This window comes from Colletotrichum scovillei, assembly GCF_011075155.1.
Source record: "Colletotrichum scovillei strain TJNH1 chromosome Unknown Contig00001, whole genome shotgun sequence".
Classification (NCBI taxonomy): Eukaryota; Fungi; Ascomycota; class Sordariomycetes; order Glomerellales; family Glomerellaceae; genus Colletotrichum; species Colletotrichum scovillei.
Genome location: NW_023336259.1, coordinates 521,546 through 540,739, shown reverse-complemented (window position 1 = coordinate 540,739; position 19,194 = coordinate 521,546). Strand labels below are relative to the sequence as shown.

The 19,194-nt window shown below is 53.0% G+C and overlaps 4 protein-coding genes across 4 annotated transcripts; 2 read left to right on the top strand and 2 right to left on the bottom strand.

Annotated features, from left to right (window-relative positions):
- Positions 1–696: 696 nt before the first annotated feature.
- On the bottom strand, positions 697–8,160 carry HER10_EVM0005489 (ATG C terminal domain-containing protein). The gene is made up of 3 exons (XM_035475103.1): positions 7,198–8,160; positions 1,121–7,111; positions 697–1,059 (listed from the first exon to the last, which is right to left on the bottom strand). The coding sequence occupies exons 1-3, from the start codon at positions 7,369–7,371 to the stop codon at positions 1,042–1,044; spliced, it is 6,183 nt and encodes a 2,060-aa protein (XP_035338354.1). The 5' UTR covers positions 7,372–8,160; the 3' UTR covers positions 697–1,041.
- A 934-nt stretch (positions 8,161–9,094) lies between these two features.
- Positions 9,095–11,575, bottom strand: HER10_EVM0000914 (flavin containing amine oxidoreductase). The gene is made up of 3 exons (XM_035470679.1): positions 11,108–11,575; positions 10,313–10,898; positions 9,095–10,259 (listed from the first exon to the last, which is right to left on the bottom strand). Exons 1-3 carry the CDS (start codon positions 11,258–11,260, stop codon positions 9,361–9,363), a joined length of 1,638 nt encoding a protein of 545 aa, XP_035337941.1. The 5' UTR covers positions 11,261–11,575; the 3' UTR covers positions 9,095–9,360.
- A 2,096-nt stretch (positions 11,576–13,671) lies between these two features.
- Positions 13,672–14,979, top strand: HER10_EVM0004001 (uncharacterized protein; the record flags this gene model as incomplete). Its single annotated transcript, XM_035473661.1, has 1 exon — positions 13,672–14,979. The coding sequence occupies exon 1, from the start codon at positions 13,726–13,728 to the stop codon at positions 14,977–14,979; it is 1,254 nt and encodes a 417-aa protein (XP_035338235.1). The 5' UTR covers positions 13,672–13,725.
- Positions 14,980–15,726: 747 nt separating this feature from the next.
- HER10_EVM0007402 (acyl-CoA dehydrogenase domain-containing protein) lies at positions 15,727–18,135 on the top strand. The gene is made up of 4 exons (XM_035476960.1): positions 15,727–16,972; positions 17,077–17,353; positions 17,431–17,539; positions 17,602–18,135. The coding sequence occupies exons 1-4, from the start codon at positions 16,154–16,156 to the stop codon at positions 17,936–17,938; spliced, it is 1,542 nt and encodes a 513-aa protein (XP_035338553.1). The 5' UTR covers positions 15,727–16,153; the 3' UTR covers positions 17,939–18,135.
- Positions 18,136–19,194: the final 1,059 nt, after the last annotated feature.

Genomic DNA, 19,194 nt, shown 5'->3' with positions numbered 1-19,194 from the left:
GCAATGTGTCGTGATTGTTAAGCTGTCTCCGTCCCCGATTCCCGACACCCGCATCTACTCTCGTTCCACGACGCTGCGCAGATTGCTACCTTTCATTGCTGCTCATAATCAGAGCTCCCAGCGTCGCAAGAGAACTTGTCGCAACTGCGCAAAGAGCTTCGGGAAATCCCCCAAACCCTTGTAGGGAGCCACGGAGCTTCGTCAACGCGCAGCTTAGATCGGACGGCGCAACCAATGACAGAGCTCGACGCCCGTTGACGTGCTTTTGCGATCCTGGGCCACCTAGCCCAGCAGCCAGCTGCATCCAGCATGTGCACTCTGCACGCGCGCAAGAGCGAGGCGCATCTGTTGGTATTTGCATAAGCTACTCCGTACCACGGCTACCTTACCTTACGGAATAGGTACTTCGTACCCCTCCCCCTGTGGAGAAACATCGGTTTCCGAGATTCCGGCATCAGAAAACGCCGATTATCGTCGCGGTGATTATCTCCCGTCAAGACACGCCGACGATGCGAAAGTCACCTTCCTCTCACAGACGAACTTTTGAGAGAGCTCAATGAGGCTTGAACATAATATTGTGAATACCTTCCTACGGCACTACGATGATTCAAAAGACAGTCTACAACCCTCTTTTCGCTCCAACTACTTCCCCTCCTCCCCTTCCCCCTCCCCCCAAACAACAAAATCAGAAAACCTTTCCCATTCCCAAATTCCCCAGGTCCCCAGGCTGAATCAATGACAGAAAAGAAAGAAAAGAGACAAAGGCCCAAACTAATGATGATGACCATTTCGCGAAATTGCAACCTGTTTGAGACTCTGTGAGACGAATAAAAGATGGAAAGTCCTCCTTCGCCAGTCTATGATGCAATCTCATGCGGTCGTATGGGGATTGTCGGTTTGACGACAACGCCGTAGTCAAATTCAATAAACAATTGAAAAAAGGGAGTTGGCAGTGAAAAAGTCCCGAATGCCTTATTCCTGGTATCTGGTGTATGTGGTGCGTGTGCACTCCTTGTAAAGAAAGAATCTCCACAGGAATCTTTAATGCCTCTTGTATTTCTAATCGCAGAGTTAGTAAAGACATCCTGACGACAACACAACGCGGTTCCAGGTAACTCACCTCCTCAGCTCTCCGCCTGTTCTGCGGGTCCAGGCTATTCGTCGCGCCCATGAGCGTCTGTCCGATGGCCTTGGTAGCTCCAATGGCCGGCCGGAAAATAATGGTAGGCGCCCGTTTCAATACGGCCTTGGCGAGACCTTGCGCGCTTGAGCTATCCATCACCTCGCCCGGAACCGCAATGATGGCATCGCGGGCCATGTTCAAGTCTCTCGTCAGGCTCGAGTAGCCCCCGCGCAAGCCCTGAATGACACCGGTGGGCTGATCCGCGTACAGAGAGATCTGCTTCTTCTCTTCTGGATCGAGATCAGCCTCTTCCCACGTGTTGTCAGTCTGGGGCTTGTTGAGGAGGCCCTCGGCGCCCTGCAGTGCATATTGCGTTCCGATGGCCAATTTGGCTCCGAATTTGACCATCTCAGTGCCGGTGGTGCGAGCAAACGCCGCTGCGCCCTTTCCAATGCTTCGAACGATTCGTCCGTCTTTCTTGTACTCCTTGATCGGGACCTCGATAAGCTCCTTGAATCCACTACCGATATTGACAATGCCTCTCACTGGCGCGAGGCCTGCGAGAACACCAGCCAACTGAGTGCCCTTGACGTCCGGCATCCAGATATCATTGAGAATCTTGCCCATTCTGTCAAAACCAGAAACACCATAAATAATGGTGTGTCTCAGTGTCAGACGTGCTTCGTCCAAGATGATAAAGTTCATGAACTCCGTAGTTCGGCCCGATTTGAGGCCTGCATAGTCGACTCGCTTGGGCTTGAAATCCAGCTTAACAGGAATGTCGTGAACCTCAACTCTCTGAAGGAACGGTACATCGCTTGTCGAACTGTGGACGGGGGCGCTGTCGTCCTTGAACTCGAAGAACCTCGTAATGAAGTCGAGCGCATCTTGGTCAACATGGAGTCGAAGTGGCAAAAGAGTGACTCTCAGAACCATCTCTGAAGCTGCAAGATCCGGCTGCGGCTTAACGGTGAGCAATTCAAGGTGGGCCATGCTGGTGCCCATCTCCCGCTCGCCAGCGTCTTGGTCATAGGTTGCAAACTTCTTCCAGGTTGAGGTTGGGACGTGGTCAAACACATCCAGAGTCTGGATCCGGACATCGATAGAGCTCTGAGTCTCGCCAGAGTCAAGTGGGAAGGCAATCAGGTCAACATTGACTCCCTGCAACTCGAACGTGATCTTGTGGTGCTTGCTCCGGTTCAGCCTCAATCTCTTCTTGGGCCTGGCTGCTCCCGTTCGGCCGGTCGTAGTTGTGAAGGCTGTTGTCGCGAGAGACTCGGTCTCCGTGGCGTTGTCATTCAACTCCTGATTGACCATCTGCGCGAGCTCTCGGGGATCTTGTTTTGTGGAGATGCCGATGTAGATGGAGTTGAAGAGGAAATCCCCAATTACTGTCTCATCTTCCTCGGCATCGTCTTCAAAGACAGCACGCTCTGATCTGCGGCGGCGTTCGTAGGCCTTGTCCTCGACATCTCGTACAGCCTTGGAGATGACATCGCGCGTGCGTTCCCAGTCGTATCCATCGAACAAATTCCAAATGACGTGCACGTCGCGGACCGAAACTCGAAGTGGGCTTCTCTTAACAAGCTCCTTCGGCGCTTGGTCATAGCTGTTCTTCGACGAGTTCCAAACCTGGGCTCTACCGTCGGTCTCGGGTCCCTTATCGAAGAAATTCTCGTGTATCACCAGGTCGCTGCCGTCGTCGGAATGGTGTGATGCACTTGCATTGAAACTCGTAAGCAAGACCCCGTCATGTGTATCTTGAGTCGTTGTAGCATTCGATGTGATGGAGCCCTCAGCGTCGAAGAGGGGCTCCGAGGGGCCGGCGTCCTCATAGTATCTTGAGTCAATTTGTAATGGGCTGCCATCGCCTGACATATCGTCTTCATCACTGCCCCCGAGCTCCTGAGCGAGCTCAAAGTCTTTGTCAAAGTCATAATCGCCTTCTGCTCGCCCAAAAGCCTCGGCAGAAATCGAAGCCAAGAGATCCTGCACAGGGACGACTGACGTGCGATACTTGTTTTCCTTGCTCGGTGGAGTAGGTGGCGTCAGCGCGTTGGCCAAAGTGATGAGGGTCTGGGTCGAATCGGCGCATGTCTCCAGTACAAGTAGATCATCACGAAGTTCGACATCGACATGTTTTTCACCATCGTCACGGCTTTCCGACACCTTGACGACTGCCTTTGCAGATGAGATGTAGCAGATGCTCACGTAGCCTTGAGAAACAAGTCGCGAGACCTGTTGGGAAGACATATCCGCGGACTGCCGACGGTTTATGGTAGAGCTCGCCCCTATGTTAGTAATGTCATCAATGAGTAAGATCGAGGCCTTGTTGAGATCCAAATTGGCCGTGGTATCCACGTCTTTTGGAAGAACCACTTGAAGCCGAGCATCAGTTAGGGCGATGAGGAGTTTTGAGGGTAGCCCCAGCGGGTTAAGACCAATCAAACAGTCGCGGAAGACCAAGTCGACCGTCATAGGCTTACTATTCGGTCGGGCAGGGTCAGTCACGCGGGCGGGTTGAGGCTTCTTGCCGGTCAAGGCAGAGTGTGCTTGTTCGCCGAGATTGGCCACAGAGGCGGCAAGGCTGGCTTCGAAATCCTGTGGTGTAGCATCCTCCCCGAGTCCAAGGATATCCATGATCGTCGGCACTCGGTAGTCGACTGTGATATCGCGCATCTTGATTTTGATCACCGGCTCCATTTCGTCTCCAATCATGCGTACCATGAGGACGGGGCCTTGGGTCAGCGTTCCAGGCGGCAATGTTGTTGAAGAGCTCACGAGTTCTTCTCGGTGGTTGCGATTCACGGAGACGGCATGGACGCCGAATGCCACTAGCGAGGGGACTGTAATCTGAGCGACTTCGAAGTTCTTCAGGTTCGCATTGATCATGCCGAGCTTGCCGCCCAAGTCGATGACCGCACCGAGCTCCTTGATCTCAGCCAGAAGCAGGATGCCAGGCCTGTCATCTTCTGGGAGGTATTTTGCAACGGTCGCCAGTCGGGCAACCTCTTCGCCTAGCGCGGGGAGGCAGTTCAGTTGATGTATGCGATCGACCCTTACGTTCAACTGGTCGAAAGTCACCCGCAGAACTCCGCCCTTGCGCCTTTGTCGTAGGAGCGTGTCCACCATGATTTCGTCATCGCCCTGGTCGAACTTGACCTTGGACGGGATGATGAGTTCGAGGAGCCTTTCGAGATCCTTGTCCTTGGGCGTCGCGAGGTACTCGAAGCGTACACCTCCAATTTCGGCAGAAATGGGCGGTTCTGCTCGGGAATTCCTGATATATGGCCCTGCCAGACGCACTTTGCTGATTGCGAAACCGATTCCCAAATCTCGGCTTACCATCTTGACTGCACTCGTCTCCAAACCAACACTGCATTCTCTGCCCTTCAGTTCCAGATTGAAGCCACCTATTCGCATATCAATCTTGTTTTCTGCTGAGGCCGACTTGTCGTCCGGGTTGATTGGAGCATCAAATCGAACTCCTCGAGGCTTGGGGGGTGGTTGTACTGGTGCTCTGACGGACGGTGACGCATTCGATGACATTGAGGAGCTCATGTTAAGGAAACTGCTCAAGCCACCAAACCAACTGAATGTCTCGTCTAGTCTTTGCAAATCGAGCTGTATCAGTAATGGCAAAGTAGTTACTTCAGTCCGAATTGATTCGGCCGACTTGACTACTTTCACAGTCACATCAGAGCCGGCTGAAGGAAACTTGTCCATAACAGAGGCTCTCATCTGGAGGCTCTGGTCGAATGAGATGATATCGTCTCTTGCGTAGCCGAAGCGGAACTTTTCGAGATCCACGGTCGTTTCGAGGCCCTTCTTCGATGACTTGAGGGATATGTTAAGTTTATCGAGATCCGTTCGAAGGAGAATCTCGGGTTGCATCTGCAAACTCGGAGAGCCCAGTATTCTCTCGGCTGTATCAGCAACACCACCCAGTTGGTGAAGAAAATGTAGTGAAATCTTTTCAAACACAATGTTGATATCGGGCATCGTCGATTCTTGCTGCGGCTTTGCAGCCGTCTTTGGAGCGGCAGCAGGACTGTCTTTACTCTTCAATGCATCCAGCAACTTTCCAGCTACGACCGCAAGTAGATATGCCAGTGAAGCGTCGAATCTGATTTCCAAAGGCGACAGAAGAACCTCTAACGCCCCATCATTCTCTGGCTCGGTGAAGTGAAGATCGGTTGGCGTTGGTGCGAAGCCCGACCTCGACGCTGACGGAGGGGAATAGACGGAGAACGCTCCGGGAAGTTGAGGCGCGACTGACCTCGCCAAGCCAGGTGACCCTGGTGTTTGGCTCAGAACGGAGGCTTGGGCATCGGCTGGCACATGTATGTGCTGGTGCAGCGATGGAACATAGAGGGAAATGTTTTGTAGCGAAACAAGTTCTTTGACCAGTCTCGTGGGTCCTCTTGGGGTTGCCACGTCGTCTGCAGGTGCTGGCGCATCTTCGAACTCATCCCGTGTGGAAGTGGAACTCGCTGGTAGGGGCTCCTTTGCGTCCTCGAATCTGAGATCCGGCTGATCTGCCGGAGGCGGCGACTGAGACCTCTGAGATGCCGGCGCATCCATATTGTCAAGAGGTTTTGACTCCGGAATGCTCGAAGCAGCTTCGAATGCTGGTGGAGTTTGCTGTCTCGGCACGGGGCTCGACTTTTTGAGCTTGGGCGAAGCCTCTGGGCTCGAATCCGCATCCCATCCTCCTGGCATCCGCGATCCGGTTGGCTCGGCCTGCGAAAAGGCACTCATGTACATACTCTCAGCTTCTTCGTGGGTGAACACGTGAGATTGCGCCAAATCATCGACCTCGCCAGAGCTCGAGACCTGAGAAGCTGCAACAGATTGTTGCAACGCCTCGGTAGGTGCGAAATAACCCACGTCATTTAGCATGTCATTGTCTGCTGATTGCAGCGACGGTTCTGACCTCGCTTCTCTTTGAAGACTGGCCCACGGGACAGGCTCATCTTCGTCTCCTTGGATAGTGGACTGGGATAGTGGAATGTGTCTCTGAGGGGAAAAGTCTTGGTATATCGATGCCCTGGGCGTTGTCGGTTCATCCTCTTCTGCTTGTTCCTCTGATTGACTCGAGAAATCATACGGGATATTAAAGGCTTCTTCGCTGTCCTGTAGTAGCGCATCGTCAACCTCAGACAAGTCTGCTGAATCGGACAGGAAGCTCTCCTGCATGGTTGGTCGGAAGGTGCTGTGCCTCGATGCTGAGGTGCGCTCGCTAAAAGATGGTGATTGAGAAATGGATGGCGATGACACGGATGGAGAGCGTGCAAACTGCGAGAAGACGGTCGCCTCTGAAATCAGATAGGCCCGTATCTTTGATAGTGCAATGTGCCGCTTCCCATCTTTCGGCACAATCGTCGGCGCACCTTCGTCGTTGTGCGCCTCCGCGGTAACACCTTCGACGTCTATGCGATCTAGCGCGAGCTGGAAAGTGACGAGCTCCGGCGTTGTCGAGGTCGGCTCGAGCGGAACTTCGACGTCCATTTGAAACGTGACCCCTCGGATGCGCACTTGGATGCGGTCGACGATGCCCTGAAGAAACCCGGCCAGAAAACCCGGCAAAGACAACGGCTGCCCTGTACCAAACTGGCTCCCGTCATCGCTCATCGAGCTTTCGCTCATTGTGGAACCGCCTAGATCCTGTGTCTCGGCTGCAAGAGCATCCTCCAGCCTCCTCTTCTCTTCGGCAAGTTTTGCATCTTTGAGCGCCGCATCTTCGTTCAGGAACGACTGCGCTAGGTTGACCGTATTCGGTAGGCCCTGAGCAAAGTCACTCCTCGTCGCGGCCTTTGTCTTTTTGTCGTCGCCGAGAGTTGACACCTTCAATCGTACGTCAACACCATCAATTTCGATAATGATAGGGCTCGTGTAAAAGTCGACCGGAATGGTAACGTTGAGTTTCAGCACTTTGGCTTTCTGGACCTGGAACGAAGTGGGGAGTTGGAGAAGTCGTTCGAGTTTCTAAAGGCGTACACAGGATCTTGTTAGCCCTCCGGCTTTGGTCATGGCACCTTACATCAAGTGGTTGACTGCAGTACGGGACATACCTTGAGGCGCACTCCAACATCCTTGAACTCTGCCGTTGTTGTCCTGCCCAGCGCAAACTGCAGGTTTTCCATATCCAGCGTCTCCTCGTCTAGCAGTTCCAGACGCCGGAGGGCGTAGATGAGTAGGCGCTTCGACAGAGTCGAGCTTCTGAAGCTCTGGAATATCGTCGCCATGTTGAGCTCGGTATTCGCAACCTTCGGCGGGTTGCTCGCTTGGGGGGAGAAGAGCGACGGTATTGGTTTATCGATCGATCGGCTTGGAGGTCTCGGAGGAGTAAGGTAGGAAGGAGGAGGATGGCCTCTCCAAGTTACAATAGGTTGGCCGGATGTGGTCCTTAGGTTGCAGGATGTAGGAAGCTACGCTGGTCTTTGGAGCGAATTCGGAGGTCAATAGGCTGCGGTTCACCGAGCATGGGTATGGCAGGCTGCGATCGCCGTGTTTTCAGAAGACACCCTGCTCAAGGCGGGGACGTAGTTCATGATGTGCTGGTCATCCAGAGAAAGGTATCGCTACTACGGAGGTTCAGATGTCGAGATAGATCGTAGATGGAGTTGTAACTAGGTACAAGTGAGGAGGCAAAGGCCGACAAGGGCCGGAGAGGTGGAATGAAAGAGCTTGGAAATGTACAAGGAGGAAGAGAAACAAGAAGGGCAAGAAGGTATAAGGTCGTTCAAGTTTGGACCCAAGCGCCTTAGTTGGGCAAAGGCAAATGCAGAGAGACCTTGGTGTGAGGTGCTCTTGGACAGCGGCAGTGGGTGGTGGTGACAGAAGGGTAGAACCTAAGGCAGATAGGTCAGTGATGCCCGGACGTTGTGATGAGGCAGGCCGTGACTAAGGTAAGGTGAGGCAAAGGGTACTTGTTGACTGGGCCGTATAGACGTACAGACGTACAGACGGGAGGCAAAAAGGAGGTCTGCCTTAGACACAAAAGCATGAGCATGAGCATGAGCAGAGTAACGAAGCATGCCGCAATGAAGAGGAGGAAAGGCGGGACACAGGCATCCAGGTCACTCCCGTCCACTCCCAGCCAAGCAAATGCACTAGAGATTGGTTCCCCCCACTGCCTCTAACAGCGCGTGACTCTGGCCGGGTTCACGTCACCGTCACCGACAGGGTGTGCAGGGGTCCTCTATCAGTTGACTTGCTCCAAAATGGCCTTTATCGATAAGGTGGCAGTGGGAGGAATGACCGTGGCTGAAGCCGATAGGATGATTCCATGTTGGGGGGACCACACAAGCATCACTGGGGGCTACTGGGGGCCACTCGGGAGGGGAGAGGAGGGGCTTCAGGTCATCACTTGTGACTGTGAGGAATGTACCCTCCATGGTGGTGCAGTGAGCCGTGCGTCTGTTCCACCTGATTGATGCAGAACCCGCCACGCCTTATCCCCATCTCAGTACGTACCTTACCTCTATGCCTAGTATACAGGTTTTCTCCAAACACCAAACGCGAACACAGAACCTTCATCACCAGAAATGTTTCTCTTACAGTTTCTTCCCATGATGGGCTTATTCTGTAGGCCCTACAGTACCTCACCTAGCATCCCAGTCAAAAGAATGCTTCAGTCCGTCTTGGGGTTTGGCAAGCTGGGTACACAGAAGCATGCATACCCAGGTACCTTATTACATGCTTTGTCTTTCTCTTCTGCATGTGAAGTTGTCATGAGTGGCAGACAGGCCCCACATTCCACAGCCATCAATGTCTAATACCTACTCCTTTATGTCTTAGCCAAATTTCAACACAATCCCCATTACAAGACTCGAAATTAACAAAGAGCAGAAAACAAAGCCAGAGAAACGACCTTCTGCCTAGTGTTACCCCAGCCTATTTCATCAGAGTGACATTGTTTCAGACCATCGGCGCTCAGATGCAAACCCAGAAGCCCAAAGTCTTCGCCCCTAAAAAAAATATACTCATTGTAAATAGTTCGTTGAAGAATCAAATGACAGCCGTCATCGTCGTGGATCATCTCATCTACAACAAAAGAGAATGCAGCACCAAAGGCACCCCGGTACGGAGAGGCCCTGGCCATAATGCAAGATACCACCAGTGACTCCATCAACCAACAGGCCATGCAGGATGCGCCATTTGAATCGCCCAATTTCGAGCCACATAACTACCACATCAAGGCTGAGTACGAGACGGCTCGTTCAGTATCCCGATTACTGGCCCTCTTCCAGAATCTTGCTGCTCGCCCGCCCATGGGCCTCGGCAACCCTTCGGCCGACACTCTCACCGCTCCAGTAAGCTCCCGTCGCCGTCCCTAGCGCCACGAACGGCGCCGTGTGTTCGCCCGCCAGCCACAGACCGCCTTCCGGTACGCCTTCCCGCATCGCTTCAATGTCCTTGTCGCCCTCCAACAATCCGGTTGGGAAGTTGCTGTAGCTGCCGTTGCCCGCCAAATCGTCTCGTAGCCAGTCTGTCGACAGACTCCCCGTCGGCTTGCAATCGGGCGAATTCTCATCGTAATGTGGCAGACGGGAGTAGTAAGGCTTGAAGAAGTCATACAAGAAATAGTTTCTCTCCGGTATCGTCTTCAGCCTCGACACGCCTTCGGTAATGTACTTGGACTCGTCTCCGAAAATGTAGAACAAGAGCGTCGGGTGCGAGTGCTCGCCCATCGAGGCAAGATCAACAATTTCCTGATTCCATCTCTTTGGGTTCGTCTCTTGAGCATATGTCGGCGCAAGCCATTGGCAGAAGCCCTGCACCACGCGGCCCTCTGCGTCGGGCTCCAGCCAAAACGCTTTGGGAAAGCTGATGTAGACCTTCTCCAGACATCCATATCCGATGGCTTGAATTCCACGCTCGACTCTCTCGGGTAGCGGTGGTTCGAATGCTTGAAGGTTCTTCTTCAGCCAGCCCAGGGGTGTTGTCATGACTACGTCGTCAAACTCCAAAATCTCGCCCGTGTTGGTGTGAATCCTCGGTTTCGGACGCTCCTCGGTTTTGAGCTCCACCTTGGTAACGATAGTATCGTACTTGACATCGGCATTGTGTCTGACGGGCTCTGCAACTCGCTCAAAGATCTTTTCGTATGTACCAGCGCAGAACAAGTTTTCTTCCGCAAGTTAGCCAGAAGTCTGCAGGACTTCAGATCAGAATCAATCTCACCTCCGTCTATGCATTCTTCAAGCCAAAAGAACTTTAGACTTTGGGTTGTGATCGGACTGCCGGAAAAAGCGCCCCAGAGCTCTGCAATCTGGAGAACGGTTTTTCGCTTTTCAGCAAAGTTCTCCTCGGTATCGGGGATTTTATCAACCACCCTTTCCTGGAAGAAGTCCCAAAGACTCTCATCGGGATGTATAGTGGCGGTGTTCTTGTTGGAGTGTTGGAAGGCATCCTGAACAATGTCCCACATCAAACTCGAGTAGATCTCGCTCTCGTCCAGCTTGAACAAGCTTCCCGAATCATCAAACACATACGACCGGTGATCCCAGCTTCCCACGGCAGTTCCAGTTTCTTTGGCCAAGTCATTGATGGGATTGTCGTCTGTTCCGTGTATCCAATTCGGACCAAGGTCTACAGTGTGGCCGTTGGGCAGCGTTTCCTGGAACATACGCCCACCAAGTCGTTCTCGGCCTTCGATAATGGTCACCAGCAGGCCATGTTGTATCAAGATATCAGCGCAGCGCAGACCGGCGAGGCCAGCACCGATGACAGCAATATGGGGTCTTGGACCCGACTCTGATTGTTTGCGCTGTGACGTGTCAGGAGAAAACTACCTTGACGAACATTGACATGTAACTTTCGTCTTATACACTAAGGCGTGTATACTGGCAAAGGTACGGTCGTGGTAAGAATCGGACGGGTTTGCACATCGCGTCAAAAGAGACAGTCGGTGGCCCCGGTCCGAGGCGTCCCACTAATGGTATTGGGCACGTGGTTGACAGGAAGCAGCAGACTTACCCGCAGAAGTGAGTCCATGGTCAGCGATCTAAGCAACAGCTTGTCTTGTCCGGACCCAAAAAGGCTTTGGGCTCGGCAGGACTCTAAATCCTGGTAAATGCGAGATGTCCTCCGGTTGGCAGGGCTGGTGTAAGAGACTGAGTAAGCGTCCATGGCGGCAAGTCTTCGAGAAAATGCAACAGAAAGAGAGTGAGGGTATTGTGGTAGTATTTGACAATCTGGTCACGAAAGTTGATTAACTGGGGGGAGCGCGGGCGAACTATGCCGCAACGCTGCTGGTTCAGTGCTGATCCACAGCAGAAACAAGTGAAGTCACAGGATATGAGCCCACGTCTGGTTTTGTGAGAACCCCAGACCGAGTGAGACAGAGAAAAAGGAGCTATTGCGATCTTGTGGGTTGGGGGAAAAGGTCAGGCGGAAGAGGCAGCAGAAAGATTGTGGGGATGAGAAGGGAGAGGAGGAACGTGGTGAAATGTCTAGCTCGCAACAGCTAAGACGCTCTGGTCAGGATCCAGGGTGGTAAAGTTGGTATATAACAGGACCCGTGGATCTGGATGCGGCGGCCGGGAAGGTTAAGCGCGAGGAGAGTCCAGATAAGGTAAGGTGAAGGTGACGGGTTCCCCATGTAGGTTGTAAGGTAGGTTGATGACGGAAGTGCCTTTGATTAAGCCAAGGTATGCGCCATGCAGTAGTACCGATTGGAGGTGAGAGTGATACCTTGCGTAGCTGAACAGGTTCATGAAAGACTTGAAAGGCGCATCGGACGAAGAAGGTGGCAGAGGATGGAAGAGACTGGGGACATTGGATGTTTGCCATTCCAGAATCTGCAGCTTGCCAAAACCACTTTAATCTTCTTTCTTCCGACAAAGGTTCTCATGCAGATGCTGTTCAACGCACAGCAAGTTCCAACTACACCTCCAGATCACCTTTCCCCTCTTGAGGCAATGGCAATAACAAGTAAGTACTCGGGACTGTCGCCGACTAGGCTCGCGTAGAAGCGGCGTAACGGATGGTCCAAACAAGTAGCTGGGGGTAGACGCCGTTGTATTCCGACAGGACGCTTTTGTGCATTTTGGCTCGACTTATAATTAAGCCACCAGCACGTGGAACGTAATGACGCTTGCCCACGACTGGTTCAGCGACGCCATTGCTCTTGAGGCTTTCCGCGGGGAAGAATCGACCGTTGGCTGTGCCAGGTACACTTACGGGAAACGGTGTAGGGCATTTTCGTGTTTGTGTAACGGGGAAAGGAGGGGCGGAAGAGAGAGAATTAAAGGATGAATTGAGGAAATTGAGAGGTAGAGGGCAGTGTGAACAAGATACTAAGGAGAACATCGGCATCGACGATGAGAACTTGGAACTTACAATGCAATACACGATCGGGCGGGGGAGACTGCACGCACGCTAAGCCTCGATATCATCCGGGATAACGAAGGAAAGAGGCAGAGAAGAACGAGGGGCGAGGGCGTGGGCGTAGGCGTAAAAGAAGTCGCAGACGCAGACGAGAAACGCCCAGGGAAGACGGGAGAGAGAAAGAAGCCCGGATGAGAGAATGGGAGAAGGTTGAGGTTGCTGGTTTGGTTCCAATCTGGATTTTCGGTGAGCTGCAGCTCCCGTCATGAATTTTTTGGCAGTCAACCTGGGCGTTCAGGGTCTTTCCTGCTGGGTCTTGGTCTTGGGTCAGATCCCAGTTGCCAGGAAAGGGCGGGATCGGATAATGAAAGTTGTACTGGTGTGCGGTGGAACTGGAAATGGTGGAACCTCGTGGGAAACCCGTCAGGTAGACGGCGCAAGAGTGTTCCGTCGTGAGAAATGAAAATGCTACTTGGCTAAGGTACCTACCAACTCCGTACACTTCCACGAACAGCAGGGAAAGGACTACCTACCTCAAGGTACCTCAATTAATACCTTCCGTGCTCTCTGTATGGAGACTCCGTACCTTCCTCAGAGAAACTGCTCAAGAGAGAATGGCAGGAAGGGCTGAGAATGAAGGAAAGTGTGGACGAAAAGGAACGAGGGGCACTTTCTCTTTGGGACCGGTGACACTTCACTGCTCCTTCTCCACCGACAGCGTCATTCCTCCACCTTAATCTCCATCCAACACTCTCCGCTCTTTTTTTTTTCTTCACTGCGAGAGAAGTACCCTTCCACCCTTCCATGCTCTCCCCTTCCACCTTGTCACCACCGCATCCCTCTTCGCCGCCTACCTGAACCTCTCCTCGACTGACACACGTCTTGTTATGCCCACCCTGTCACGATGCCGACCAACTGACTCGATGCTTCGCCAGGAAACGCACTGAAACTGCAAATAAGAGGAGCCGACGATACCCTCAAGCTTTCTGACCTACCTTGACAGCAAACACAATGCCAAGTGCCAACATCCAACTTGCTGCATCTTTTCCTCAAAGGAGCCACACCTGATGCTGATAGGCCCTTTTACACGCCCAATCGGGCCTCGCTGACCGCGACTAGGACACATTACCGCCGATCATGCCATCTTTCTAGATTCCTTCTATTACTGCGTATCCTCTAGTTCTTCGGGGTGTGGACCACGGACTACCAATCTTCCTTCCCACTTGCCGGGCCTGACCAGACAGAGCCTCATCCCCAAGGTCACGATGCCGACGCCATCATCACTCGTCCTCCTTGTCTTTCTACTAGTGCACATCGGTGCCGGCCAGTCGCAGGATGACAGCCAGCCATTCCAGCCATCACCACCCGCAGACACTTCAGGGAATCACCTGTCATGGCAATCTGCCTTTTGGGCCCTCCTCGCCCTTGTCCTCAATACCGCGACCCAGCCGTGCGGGAAGATCTGCGGGTTCCCCTCGGAATGGGGCTTTTGCCTCAGGTGGTCGCCCGTTGTCTGCGTCATAAACTCACTTGAAGCCCTCAGCTGCCTCCGCCTCCACCGCCGCGACTCTAGATGGACTCTAGTTGTCGCACTGCACAAATACGACACAGAAATAGATATCTCCCATAGTGACGTGGCCAACTTGCAGCGCAACACTTTGATCCGTATTGTCGCCTTCATCTTGGGCCCTTTATTACAGGCAACCAAATTATACGCTTGCCAGGGCACCTTCTGGGTTCAATTTCTAGCATCCATCTATCTCGCCAGTTTCCTCTGCGATGAGTTGTTGCTCGGCCTCGTATGGATAGCCGGACCCGCGGAGAGCCGGAACAGGGTCATCGGGCTGGTCGAAGCCGTTGCGGGGAGTCGACTCCGTCCTCCGGTCCACTTCCCGCTCCTTAGACTTGAGAGCGGTGCGGCTATGGACGAGAACGACCAACCTCGAGACAGCCGCACAACTTTGAGACAAGCTCTGGCCATTATCGCCTCCCACTTGCTGTTAGGATGGTTTTTGGTCGAAACTATTACTGGAGCATACATGAGGCACTTTCATGCCGTTATAATTAGCATGTTCGGAACGGCTTGTCTTGGCAGCATCGTGTCAGGTATCTTCTGCGGCTTGCGTTCCTACAAAAAGCATCTTTCGATGCTGCAAGTCTTTTTGGACGTTTTGTATGGCGTTGGAAACGTCATATGGCCAACTGGACTTGTGCTTGCCATGGGAGAAAAGTGCCAGGAGGTGGCAGTGATACAGGCCAACGGTATCATCAACTTCAACGCCCAAGGTTCTGCCAGTCAATGGGCCTGGAAAATCGGAACGGTCCTGTGGACTCTGGAGATATCCCGATGGGCCCGAATGCACCTCACAACTAGTAATCGATACGGGATCCCAAAGCCCGTGGACGTCATTCTTCCACTCTGGGCGAGTGCGCATGTTGTGGTTGCACTGGCCATGTTTAACTTTGCGTATGATCCGAGTCGTACCTACAAACCGGCTTGGACCGATGTGCTGGGATGAGATCACGCCATGAAGAGCCAGGGACCAGCCAAGTAGGAGAAAGCGGACTTACTCGTGTCTACGATACACAAGCAGGAAAGAAGATGTTCACAAGGGATATATTCGCCTACCTACGACAGTCTGATGTTCATCAAGGTTAGTCGCATGGTCTGATGTCAAGGTCAGCGTAATGTTCGCCGTCTGATCACTGAAGACACTGAGAGCTCTGGGGCTAACCTCTTCAAGCTACGAGTTGCAACATACACGTTCTTGATTAATTGTTCTGGAAGGTTGCATTATTGACATCGTATGCCCATGAAGCGCTTGGAGCCTCATGGCTTATGGTTGAGCCGCTACGTGTGAGCAGACTCGGCCGAATTTCTGTTTACTGAAAGGGGCCCTCTGACCTTGGAATCTCCTTAATGACTTGAGGGATGCAACTGTACGGGGGAGATGGCCCCTCTGCGGGGTAAAAGCTTCCCGCGTTTGTGGGGAGCATCAACAGGGGGCTCCGTCGCGTCGCGCAGCCTTTCAGACGTCTCAACCAGCGATCATGTCTACTTCGGAGCAAAGTTACGCAGCAGGATTTCCCTTGAATTACCATCAAACAACAAAAGTCAATTTCTATTGAGGGTCTTTTGGTTTCATTGGACTCTGGAGTGATTAGTCAACAAAGGCCGCGGTAGACTCCAAAGTGCAAACACAAAGCTTCTAATCCTCGATGTGCCCCCGCTGCCCCCCGGCCAGGCTAAAATGGCATCCCCCAGACGCCGTCTCATTCCCCAGCCGCCCGCCGTCCAATCACAGCTCCGCCGAATATCAGCACGAACCCGGAAGGTCGCCCACGCTCCACAAGAGCCGAGGCTCGCGGCACGATTTCCAGACATGGCTGGACGCCGTCCATTCCCCCTAAGCCCCCAGACCGATGTCAACCGAGAGACGCACTGCCTCCTCAACTAGAATGACCTGACCGCCGGTGCGACCTGCTCGAACTCTCTCTTTATCCTCGTGAACCCGCACTCTGGAGAACCAACCTCAACTCCTCCTCCTCCTACCTCGACGGATATCCCATCTACCGTAGACGAATCGAGCCTCCAATTCGACTGCTAGACCCCGCCGTTAGCTTGTCCCTTCGATTCTTCCTCTTTAGTCCGAATAATAAAGGAGTCCAAGCACGAACTCCAAACCGCCCACCATGGCCGCAAAGACGTTCTCTCGCGATGAGGTCGCAAAGAACAACACGGAGGACTCCCTCTGGTGCATCATCGACTCTAAGGTCTATGATCTGACTGACTTCGCCATGGGTCACCCCGGTGGCGAGGCCGTCCTCCGTCAGGTCGCAGGCCAGGACGCCACAACCCAGTTCTACAACCTCCACCGTCAGGAGGTCCTCACAAAGTACGACAAGACCCTCGTCATCGGCACTGTCGAGGGAGAGAAGCCCCAGGTCGTCGTCACCGGCCCCGGCGAGCTGTCTCCCGTGCCGTACGCTGAGCCTACTTGGCTCACGCCGCAGTTCAAGTCCCCCTACTTCAACGACTCGCACCGCTCCCTGCAAAAGGCCATTCGCAAGTTCACCGACGAGCACATCACCCCCGTGGCTCTTGAGTGCGAGGAGAAGGGCGAGCACATCCCCCAGGAGCTCATCGACAAGATGTCCAAGGCTGGCGTGCTGCACATGCGCCTCGGGCCTGGCAAGCACCTGCATGGCGTTGAACTCCTGAACGGCGCGGTCAAGGGCGAGGAGTTTGATTACTTCCACGACATGATTCTCAGCCAAGAGATGGCCCGGACCAACTGCCGCGGTTTTCAGGACGGTATGCTTGCGGGTATGACGATTGGCCTGCCTGTTGTTCTCAACTTTGCGAACTCGGAGTCGCTGCGGAAGCGCATCTCGGACGAGGTCTTCAGCGGCCAAAAGAAGATTTGCTTGGCCATCACAGAGGCTTTTGCCGGAAGTGATGTCGCAGGATTGACAACCACAGCTGTGAAGACGCCAGACGGAAAACATTACGTGAGTCTGCAATTTTCTATTCCCGTCAACTCCTGCAACCAGCACAATTACAACCACAACACCACAACACAAGTTGATCATTAACTAATTAAACCATGGAATAGATCGTCAATGGAACCAAAAAATGGATTACTAACGGAATTTTTTCTGATTATTTTGTTACTGGCGTGAAGACAGACAAGGGTTTAAGCGTCCTCCTGATAGAGAGAGGCGAAGGGGTTGAAACCAAGGCTATCAAGACATCCTATTCAGCTGCCGCAGGAACGACTTACATAACGTTTGATAACGTCAAGGTTCCAGCGGAGAATCTTTTGGGCCAGGAGAACAAGGGAATCCACGTCATTCTGAGCAACTTCAACCACGAGCGGTGGACCATGGCCTGTAAGTCTTCGTCTCCGGGATGGCACGCCCAGCCTCGCTGTCATGAGAGTAAAATGAGCTGACATTGACACTTCAAGGTGCCACAATCCGCCAATGCAGAGCTGTGGTAGAGGAGTCTCTCCTCTGGGCAACCCAGCGTCTCGTCTTCGGAAAGCGTCTCATCGACCAACCCGTCATCCGCCTCAAGTAAGTATTCAAGCCCCCTTTTTGCCCTCTGACCTACCACTTACATGTCTATCTCAAAACAGGCTCGCAAAGATGATTGCCCTCGTAGAATCCCACCAATCCTGGCTCGAAACAATCACCTACCAGATGAACTCGATGCCCTACAAGGAACAGGCAAAGCACCTCGGCGGGCCCATCGGCCTCCTCAAGATGAGCGCCACCCGCGCCGCGCACGAGATCGCCGACGAGTCGGTCCAGATCTGGGGCGGCCGCGGCCTCACGCGGACGGGTATGGGCCGCGTCATTGAGATGTTCAACCGCACGTACAAGTTTGATGCCATTCTTGGTGGCGCGGAGGAGGTGTTGGGCGACTTGGGAGTTAGGCAGGCTATGAAGTTTATGCCCAAGTCGAGGTTATAAAGGGGCATTACTTCGTTGGGGCAGGGACAAACGATACCGGTGTTACGTTCCGGGTTATTTGTTGCTGTGAGAATAGGCTGCACTCTACTACACTACACTGGGACGCCGCCCTCGTGACGGACACGGGATGAAGAACCGGGTGCCCATTTGTCAGCTATATATATGTACTGTAAAAGGAATCATTCTGGAACACCTCACACAAACCCTTTTCTTGGACGAAAACGAAAGAAAGTAGTTCAACATTGGATGATCGCCTGTCTATAACCCCCTCAATCCTCATAGTTAACAAGCCTCCCCCCTTCCCTTCACGGCTAATCCTTCACCTGAACCTTGCCTCTCCCCCAGTCTCAATCCCCTATCCCATCCCTCTTCCCCTCCCTCTCTCTCGTGAGTTTGAACAGGGTGAACAGAGTTCGGATATACACCGGGAACGAGACGAGACAACCCGTGTGCTCTGCTCAAAGACAAAGTCAGAGGCAAGGTCGGCAGACGTAGACAGACAATAATAGGGTTTCGTTTCGAACGTGGGGCTAGCTGCGTTGCATTTTTCCCGAAGGGACAAGATGGAAAAAGGGGCGCGAGGGGGGCAGCTGACCAAAGCAAGTATTATATATCTACACCTGAGATACTTTGATGCCCTCTCAAAGAGGCGTCAAATACACCACATTGGACATCTAGAGAAATGTCAACACACACACACACACCCAAGATCTCAAAGGCCCTCAGAACTCTTTCACACAAATTCACAGTATGTGACACTCAACAACCCCCAAGGGGCAGCAGACCACACAAACAAAAAAGTACGGAGCACATAACTTGAAAAGTCGTTACCCATTGACACCTCAGCACGGATGTAAATCCAAACGCGGCATCCAAAGTTTGCACCCGGCGAGTCTGACAACGGGGAGACTTTCCAGTGTTGGGACGACGCGCTTACCCCCAAGTTTCAGAAACAGTTTGTCTTTTCTGTTTGGGACGGGACTTTTGGCCGTGGTCGTTCAACGTTCACCGTCAACATTCACCTCGGGCTCCTTGTGTTAGGCAGAAAGAAGTACTTCTGGAGAGACCGTAGCACCCCTTTACATCAGTACGCCGGGTAAGCTCACAGTCCAGCAGGACGACGCACACACATCACGGACACTGTAACGGACACTGGAGAGCAGTAAAAAAGAGGTTACGACGCAAACTTTCCATTCCCTGCCCTGAACGACAGCCATGACCGCTTAGAACGGCCCACACTGCCCAGGTCGTCGTTG

What these genes read in the sequence shown, in the direction of transcription:
- HER10_EVM0000914 (XM_035470679.1), bottom strand. Translation starts at nt 11,260, where the DNA reads ATGGACGCTTACTCAGTCTCTTACACCAGCCCTGCCAACCGGAGGACA. An exon ending in CCATGGACTCACTTCTGCGG is followed by an intron (nt 10,899 to 11,107) that starts GTAAGTCTGCTG and finishes GACACGTCACAG; the next exon opens with CGCAAACAATCAGAGTCGGG. An exon ending in TGAAGAATGCATAGACGGAG is followed by an intron (nt 10,260 to 10,312) that starts GTGAGATTGATT and finishes AACTTGCGGAAG; the next exon opens with AAAACTTGTTCTGCGCTGGT.
- HER10_EVM0007402 (XM_035476960.1), top strand. Translation starts at nt 16,154, where the DNA reads ATGGCCGCAAAGACGTTCTCTCGCGATGAGGTCGCAAAGAACAACACG. An exon ending in CGCCAGACGGAAAACATTAC is followed by an intron (nt 16,973 to 17,076) that starts GTGAGTCTGCAA and finishes ACCATGGAATAG; the next exon opens with ATCGTCAATGGAACCAAAAA. An exon ending in CGAGCGGTGGACCATGGCCT is followed by an intron (nt 17,354 to 17,430) that starts GTAAGTCTTCGT and finishes TGACACTTCAAG; the next exon opens with GTGCCACAATCCGCCAATGC.
- HER10_EVM0005489 (XM_035475103.1), bottom strand. Translation starts at nt 7,371, where the DNA reads ATGGCGACGATATTCCAGAGCTTCAGAAGCTCGACTCTGTCGAAGCGC. An exon ending in ATGTTGGAGTGCGCCTCAAG is followed by an intron (nt 7,112 to 7,197) that starts GTATGTCCCGTA and finishes GTACGCCTTTAG; the next exon opens with AAACTCGAACGACTTCTCCA.